Raw genomic sequence first — 9,170 nt, forward strand, 5'->3', positions numbered from 1 at the left:
TTTTTCAATTTTCACTCTCTCTTTCGTACCAGTATGTCTGCCTGTGGAACTGCAATTTATCCTTCTGCATTTGCTTTTACAATACTCGCTTTTGATAGCGTGTTTGCTGCTCTTTTAATTTACGAGCATGTTTCACATTCAGCTCAGCAGGTTATCGTGTTTTTTATAAACCTCAAATTTCTTGTTTTATTGCTTTTTTCTCTTTACGCTTGTGGAGTTTTGTTTTGACAATGTTTTCATTCTGAATTGTCTGCCGGTTGTCGCAAGGGATCCTCGTCCGCCACTACGTAACATGATCGCGTTGCCACTCAGCCTATGTTGTTGTTGTTGTTGGTTGGCAGAATGCTTTATTGTTTTCAGATCAACAATACTCGTATCAATACAAAAGCGTTTTAGAACACCGGGCGAGATTCTGTTGCTGTGATAAAGACCACAATGCGTGGTGGGGAGTGTTGCTAGGTAGCTGACAAGTTGTGGGTGTGAAATTTCCTCCGATTACACTTCAATTTTAGACGGCAAGTGTTAAGTGATCAAAATTGCTGCATTTCAAAGTGTGTTTGGGAAAATTTTTTTTATTGCAATTTGCGATAAGTTTTCAATTACAAAGTTGCATTGCCGATCTTTCAATATCAATTTGAATTGCGAGAGGTGTATATAAGTGTTTTTATTGATTTTATTTCATTAAGTTATCATATTGCATTCTTAATTGAATGTCAGTTCGCGATATCTGCGCGCGCAATCATAATTGCAATTTGTGTGCTATTATTATTTATTAAAAAAAATAAAATCTTAAAGACCTAAACATCTGTGATTCAGATGCAATTTTCATAAATTCATTCATAACAGGTAGAATGCCTTGTGGCATGTTTTGGCTGCAACAAATTGTGCAAAATGCAAATTGACTACGTTGCTTTGCAGAGGAGACAGTGTGTCTCAAACTTAGTACCCCTTTTGAATTAAAAAAAATTGGCAGGAAGGTTCCGCAATTCACTTCCGAATTCAAAGTGATTTTGGTTGAAATTCACTCGGAAGTGAATTGCAAAATCTGCTGTATATGATCACGCAGTTTTTCATTGACGATTAGGTATCTTCGGATCTCAAAAGACTCAAATCAAGTAGAGCCTCTGATTGATCGTACCTCTGTTGTTGGTGTAGTGGTACGTTGATACAGGAAACGAGCTAGGAGAGCGGGCTGTTAGCTGATAGGGTTTAAGGGCGTTATGGAAGAGGTGGTTGGAGTGGTGTCATGTGGAGTGCCTTCTTAAACCGACAAATGTCGAGGTCGAGGCTGGGTAAGTAGGAGCTAAACCTGCCACTGTATCTAGAGCTTATTTACATTGGTAAGTAGCTGAAGCCCTTCGTTCAGCGACATAAGAAGGCATCCCAGTGCTGTGACGTGTAATGACAAGCCTGAAGCTTCGTCCACTAGTAATCGGGGACCAAACAAGCGCAGAGAAATTTTGAATAACCCGGTAAATTTCCTTAAACCAAACCTCTTTTTTTTTGTCTTTACCCTGCTGTCAGCGCAGAAGATCAGTGAATCCCCCTCTAGTGGCTGGGGACCTCCCACCCCATTGTGTGACCTATTGATTCTTCCCACGGCAGCTACTTCTACGTAGCAGAATTAGTGGCGGTTTATCCGACAAAGGGCTGTGGTTTCGACGCTTCAGCCATATTGATCGTACCATTTCACTGCTGTGTTTATAATGATCTCTGAAATATCGCTGGAGTCCGCCTTTTGTGACCAGGTGCGTTTCACCACTAAGAACGAGTTCATGTGGACTTCTCTTAAATTTTAGCCACAACAGTTTTGTACTCGAGATCCCATTTGCATTATTTCTCAATGAGCGTTCCCCTTCCTGCTCCTTCTTTTTAGTAATATAAAGTCGCTTTATTGGTCTTATTTGTTAAATACAATTTTTTATACCCAGAGATTTAGTTAGCTCTCTGTACTTGTCTTCTGGCTTGGTGACATTTTCTCCATGCGTAGGTGCTTCTCTCAATCCCGTTTCCACAAACTGCAGCTTTCCCTAAAAATTATAAATATCATCCAGCAATTAAATATTTCTCTGGCAATACTGCGTAGTTGCTTTTGTATCCTTCAGGGTTCGAATTATTTTGCTTTCTAGGTTGACCTTTACCCCTTTTGGCTTCGCGTGCTTCTCGTAATGAACATTTAGCCGCATCTAACCTTTATTGCACATTAAGTTTTTGGTCACCACAGGTAAACCCGCGAAGACAGTGCAGAGAATTTTCTCTCAGTTTTGGGCTCGGGTGTATTGAGAATGAGCGAGCTACTACATTCTCTTTCTCTCGACAAACTACTAAGGTATATGGGAGAGTTTGGTAAGTATACGGAAGGGACAGAACGATGATATCTAAGGCTTCTTATAAGAAAAACCATCCGTGCGCACAACGAAGTTCTTCAAGCGACCGCTAACCATTCCTGAAAACTCATCGGTAGTGTGGAAAAAGTCCGACCCAAGGTGCTTGAACCTTAGGCGAGTACGGTAAGCGTAAGCAAGATGCTTAGTTTGAAGATCTGTCTGTACCGCTTCCGGTCTACAGTAGACCACAAGAGGTCAGGAGCGCACCCACGGGAGCACTTCCTTATGGGTTCCCTGTCTTGCCAGCTCATCGGCCTTGTAGTTTCCAGCGATTTCGCTGTGACCCATAACCGAAATAAATTTAATAGCATAGTAATCATATGCGGTCAATAAGGAAGTCAAACAATCCTTCAAAAACCTGGATAGCTGCTTGCCTACGCTGGTCACAGATCCATTCAGACCCAAAAATCGGCATGCAGTGGTCCGCCCGAGTCGGTAGGAATTCGAAGTTTCCATTTGAGGCAGCTCTTTTTACTCTTTCCAGCTCCTTAGCGAGGACAGGAGGCTAAGAAATTCTGATTATTTTTCCCTCGCTCGAATTGCTCGAATTAAGATTTTATTTTCCATGTCAAAAATCGCGTTTAAGAACCTCTGAGTTCGGATTGCAGCTTCTTCGGTAGACCTCCTGTTGCGCTTAAGTGCCAAGAGGTATAAACAACGACGTTTTTTTTTATTTTTGTTTTATACATGCTTATGATTGATGCAAAAACCAATGAACAGAGACATGCAATTTATGATCTTTAACCGGAAAGTAAAGCTAAGATCGTTGGAAGAGGAAGATAGTAAATAAGTATGCATATGGACGAATATCAACGGCAAGTATTTAATCAACGGATTTGTTAATTGAAAGCAACGGATTCTACCGTGTTTGAGGCTTTTAGCATGTTGTATTTATTATTTTGTTATAATTCTCTTCTAAGGATAAGGAACGGATTGAAGGTGGCGGAGGCAATTTTAATTAAGGTTATTTGTTGTTGCTAACAACACAAAAATTCACAAAAGTTTTGAGGAAAGTTGCAGGCCAGCTATAAATCTTGGTTACCACGGGTGCTTAGATTCAACCGTGAAGAGAACGCAAGATATTTTTAGGAACCTTTCGTTGGAGTTACGAGTGCGGAATTTTATTTTTTTTAGATAGGATTTTATGCACACTTTTGTTAGTTTTAAAATAAAAAATTTTGCAAAACAAAAACTTATTTCGAACTGTTTATTTTTATTGATTGGCTTATAGAAGAAAAAGAAGAAAAAACAGCATCAGCCGCTTTGGCAACAACTGTATTCCATAATTTTTCGTACCGTAAATCCATTACATTCATTCGCGAAACTGGTTCATTGTGATCGATGAGCTTAATTTTTTTTGTTTAAATAAATGACCCAATATCCTTGTTTAACCACTAAAATGTCTGCAAAGCTGGAACCTATTATGAATACTTATGTTTATGTAGACATACAGTGAACGTCAAAAATATGCGTACGTGGACGTTTTGACGATTTTATTTATTTATAGTTTCCATAGCAATTTTTTTTACTAAAGTTGATTCAACAGCCAAAACCACAAGAATCATTTTTTTCTTCATACAGAAAAATGCAAGAATTTTTCATCGAAATTTTCCATTTTTCAATTCGATTTCTTAGAAAAATTTTTAGCATGCATTTTTGTGGCCTATTAGATTTTAGTATTAAAAAGTGCAAGTTTCAATTCGCTAAAAACTATTGTTGATTTTTGGTAATTTTTTTGCTGATGGTGTTGAGCATTTGCTTCCACATAAAGTAAGAACATAATTTTTGTATATGAAAGAAGGAACGCAAAACCGTCAAAAAAAATTTCTCAAATAAACGGTAATTTTTAGCGACTTGAAACTTGCACTTTATACTAAAATTTAATGGGCTTCGAAACTGCATACCCAAATTTTTTCTAAAAAATAGAATTGAAAAATTTTAAATTTCATGCTATTTCTTCCATTTTCGCCAAATTCTGTTTGAAATTCAAGAAATTGATTCTTGTGGTTTTTGCTGTTTACTGAACTATATCTTTATAAAAAATAAGAAAAATTTGGTATGGAAAATATAAATAAATAACTAAAATCGCCAAAACGTTAAGGTATGCATATTTTTGGCGCTGACTGTATGTAAATCGTATTTGTATGCATATTTTTGCATCTTTGAATGATCGATCGTACAGCTGGTTAGTCGTTCGTTCGTTCACCGAGTTTACTTGTACTACACTAATTGCGCTACCGCTCACTGATAGGTAAATAAATCAACGCTCATGGTGCATGCGCAAATTTCTATGTCAGTTTATGGTCAGCTAAATTACTTTTCAGTAGAATTTATGATCGACTGCACGAAATGTAGAGACTGGTTTAAGATATTGGTGAGATAAATATTTAGCACCAAATGACAGCATTTTAAACTGTCAACAGGAGTCATAAGAATAACAAACCGGACATTTTTTGATATCTCCTTTATTCCCACCATCTTGTTAGTTTTTAGATTAATTTCCTCGGAAGTTTAATCTTGCATTTAACAGTGCATAATTAGAAATATTGTGTGCTCGTATGTAGCTCTTTGCAACCAAACACGTAAGTAGGCTTTATTAGGGTGTTACTTATGGAGCTCGATTAACTAACTTCTTGGTTTACAACACGGATGATACCAGATCTCGCACGGCATATTCTAATGCAAGACAAACTACCAACCGTTTCGTCCATGGTTCTACATAGTTTTTATACCTCCCACACTCTGTACGATCTCATCTGCTAAATAGCTGCGAAGTTGCTATTAATTATGTAAATACGGAACTCGTTCTCTTCACCAGAAGATATAAGGTGCCTAATACCCAGCGATCAATAGCATTCCGTCTGCTCCCTCTGTCGGGATCCAGTAATTATAATTTAATATAAAACTTAACTTTTCCAGCAGATGGCAAGCCTCTTCAAAAAAATATGCTACATGTTAATACAGGTCATAAGCTGTCTGTATGCCAAAGAAACTTTCACATTTATAATATTAGTAGGATTTCATTTAACTTGCCAATAAAATTGATTTTGAATTCCTAAGCTGGTGGCAACCATCGACAAATTTATTTTCGAAATAGATGCAGCCTTCTTTCGTTTGACACCCAGATTAAAATATTTCATTTTATTTGTTAATTAAATTGATTTTGAATTTCTTATTAGGTGGCAGCCACCTTTAAAAATATGTTTGATATAAAACTTTCTTAAAGCTCCATCGTTTGATACTCAAATTAAAATATTTCGTTAAGCTTATTAATTAAATTGATTTTAACTTTTTGAACAGATGTTAAACCTTTTGAAAAACATTTTCGCAATAACTCGTTTTTGAACTCCTTTCCTAAGACACCCACATTGTTTTAATATTTTATTGAAGTTATTAATTAACCGATTTTAACATATTCAACAGGTGGCAACCCCTCAAAAATTTTTTCTCTTTTTTATCACAAGTAAAAATAAGCAAGCATATGTTTGTATGTAAATGCATTACCTAACCTTTATGATATGGTACATAATTTCTACACATTGTAGTTATATGTGTTGCGCATGCGCTTTACTCAACTTGACTTTCTGCAGATTAAGGCAAATATCCCCATTAAATAATATTACCTTACACCATGCAAAACATAAAAATCACTAGACACCTAAGTACATATTTATGCATGAATATTTAATTAAGTAAGTATGCACATAAATTCATATCTATTAAGGCCAAACCGGCAACCCCCAACAGCATCCAATGCAATGAGAAAGTCTGAAAAATACTAATAATGTATGCTAGTGATATGAACATAAACCTGTACTGCAACTACAAAAAGCCTAAGGAAGTCGGCGAGGATGATGACTCGGTGAATGCAAGACACGCATTTTATCACGTAAACGTCAATTAAGTAACAACAAATTATTTAGTCAAACTGGGCGTTTGCATTTACACATGGCCAGCCTCTTAATTTGATGGCAGAAAGCACAACTAAATAATGGCTTTGTCATATATTCATGCACACACACACACACACCACACATGGGTGAAAGAAGCTATTTTGTGGCAAAAAAAAATAGAAGAATTTGACATGCAACACCCCCACGCAAAATCCAGCTTTTCCCATATAATATGCCAGTAATTGCAAAAAAAAAAAACGGCAAAAACGCTGGTAAAACCTCTTAAATATGATACTCAGCAATGTATGGGGACGTGAGAATGTATGTATGTATGTGCCCATCTGTGTGGGTTGTCGTGGCAATTTAAAAATGCAAATTTCGCATAGTTTACATTTGGTATTTGATTATGCCCACAATGTCTAAATGACAGCTCAATAGCGATAAGGATAACATTTTAATAAACTTGTCAGTCATTAAGTGTCTTTTTTGTATTTAGAGTTTGGTTAGGTGGATTTTTATACTGCTCATATGCATGTGGCTACATTTTGTGATGCTTTAATAAAAACAATTTTTTCGAGTGGGCTGAACAGGTCATAAAATTTGCAAAGCTATTTGCTAGTTAGGTGCGTTAATGTGCAACATAATTTTTTTATATTTATACGGAGGTAGAAATGTACATTAGGTTAGATGGTTAGGTTGAAGTTTCATCGAAAACGGCATATTTTTCCTGGCAGTGGCATGGTATTCCTCGTTGAACCAACTGTTCTTTCGGGCTCGCTGAAATCCAAGTCTTTTTCGTTTATCCGACGCTTTCATTTTAAATAATTTTTACTTGCCGTATTCCAAACCCAACGCACTAGTACATCCAGGCTAATTTAATGAATTTGTCCTCTTCAGGAAATGGAAAAGAATTTTTGGCTTATTTTTAACCCTTAGCCGTTATTTTTTTTATCAATCCAGTAAGAGTGTCATTTCGAATACCTGTAGTCAAACCCTTATTTTTGTTTTTTGGTCCATCTAACCTTGATTTCCTTCTGTCAAACAGCCCTAATGGGCACGCATTCTATACCAGATTGAAAATGAACATTGTCTATACATTAGTAGGTGCGCGAAAAAGATCGTTTGACATTAATGGCTCTCATGCTAAAGGCGAAGTTTTACGAGTATCCGGTTTGAGTAAACTCAAGTATTGTTATAGTTTTTTACAATATTTTCGTACATATATGGCAAGCATCAGCATTCAAGTGGTTTGAAATTTACAAGTATTTAATTTGCGTTGGTGTATGTCATGCGTCAGCTTTCGAAGACGTTCATCGAGGACATGTTGCGGACAATGGTGATCAGCAAGCTGCAACATAAATGTATGCAGGAACAAAAAAGCCGTAAAATTATTTCGTGACCCAGCACTTTCCATTGCACCGAAATCAGGTCTACTCAAAAAGACAAATGTGGGCTTGTAGTAATACCAGCTGTCACTTGAACCTAACTTAAACTACATACAAATATATGAAAGAACTAATCAATTTAAAACAGCAGGCAAATCAAAGCTTCCAAATTCTTCTCAAACTGTTCAGCTGTTTAACGCTCTTACATTTGAACGATGTGATATGACGACAATATACCGTTAACTGTCAAAAAACATGACAAGTGTGCCTCTGTAGTGGGCTTAAGCAATATACTAGTAGGCAAAATAAATATTATACACCAACACATGTGAATAAAAATAAAATTTATGAACTTACATTTTCGCATGATGTACGACATGAGCCAAATACTTCACTGCAACAAGTGTAAATGTCTGCAAGAAAGAAGAAAAAATAGAACAAGTGATTATCAGCAAAGAAATGCAGTGAGTAATGTGCAAAAAAAAAGAGGGAAATATAAATATTTAGCAAGTAGCATGGAGCAAGTATTGTGCACATACATCTTTGAAAAACGAAAATAAATGTGCTGCGCTGATTGCAAGTGCATTCACTTGTTATGAAGATAAATAGTGGCAAAGGCATACGATTCCAGAGAAGATAGAAAGCTGCAAATGCAAATATAGGTTTAATGGCTGGGTAATCTTTCATATTTTTGACATTTCAAATAATTTATTTTACGCGTGATCGAGTAGAATAAGCTTGGAATTTATTTGTATTTACTAGGGTGTTCGGTTTTTTGAGGATATTAAAAAAAAACATTTTGTAGATAACCGAAAGTTTTAAAACCGAATATTAAATTTATAAAAAAAATATTTAATAAAATCGGTGCTATAGTGCTTATGATACTTTTTATTATCTAACTAGCCAATGCCCGCTTACTTCGCGGCGCCTAATAAGAGCTTTTGCGTTAGCCAATGCAAAAGAGCGCTTAAAAACAAAATTAGTCTGTAACAGGTACATAGCTCACATTTAAAATTTGAACGCAATCGGTTAATAAATACGATTTTTATAAATAACTCTACTCCAACACCACCTAGCGAGTTTTATAGTAGCATGTAATTGGACTATATACGTATGTAAGATAACCTCCGCCAATCTGACGGAACTCTATTCAGTGTTTTTTGAGTTTATTCCGAACAACGAAAACGGCTATCATTTTATGCAAATAGGTATGTAGATAGGACAGTTTATAGCGAAACTCGTAAAAGCAAAGCTCCATTCTTTGTGAAAAACTTAAAAAAATTCTTCAAAATTTTCACAAAAATTTTACCTTACTGAAAATTAAAGACAAAGTTACAATAGTTCAATGGGATTTATAAATCTAGGAGAAAATGGTTCCCAATCGAGTGATACTTGCGCGTTTACGTAAATGTATATCGATCCAGCCTTTCCAATAATTATCACTTTTCGCCATAACTACGGTATTGATAACATATGTAGCTGTGTAGAATTTCAGGACGTTAGCG

The 9,170-nt window shown here is 36.0% G+C and overlaps 1 protein-coding gene across 1 annotated transcript in view; it reads right to left on the reverse strand.

The window, feature by feature from the left end:
• Nucleotides 1–8,078, reverse strand: part of Reck (Reversion-inducing-cysteine-rich protein with kazal motifs) — a gene marked incomplete at its 5' end in the record, with an annotated part of 23,649 nt that extends 15,571 nt beyond the window's left edge. The window contains one exon of the mRNA XM_017628020.1: nt 8,023–8,078. Within this exon, the coding sequence (XP_017483509.1) occupies nt 8,023–8,078 (56 nt within the window). The remainder of the gene's footprint in view (nt 1–8,022) is intronic.
• Between the last annotated feature and the right edge of the window lie 1,092 nt (nt 8,079–9,170).

Source organism: Rhagoletis zephyria, unplaced genomic scaffold (genome assembly GCF_001687245.7).
Source record: "Rhagoletis zephyria isolate East Lansing unplaced genomic scaffold, Rhagoletis_zephyria_1.1 Rzeph_scaffold_05679, whole genome shotgun sequence".
In the NCBI taxonomy this organism is placed as follows: Eukaryota; Metazoa; Arthropoda; class Insecta; order Diptera; family Tephritidae; genus Rhagoletis; species Rhagoletis zephyria.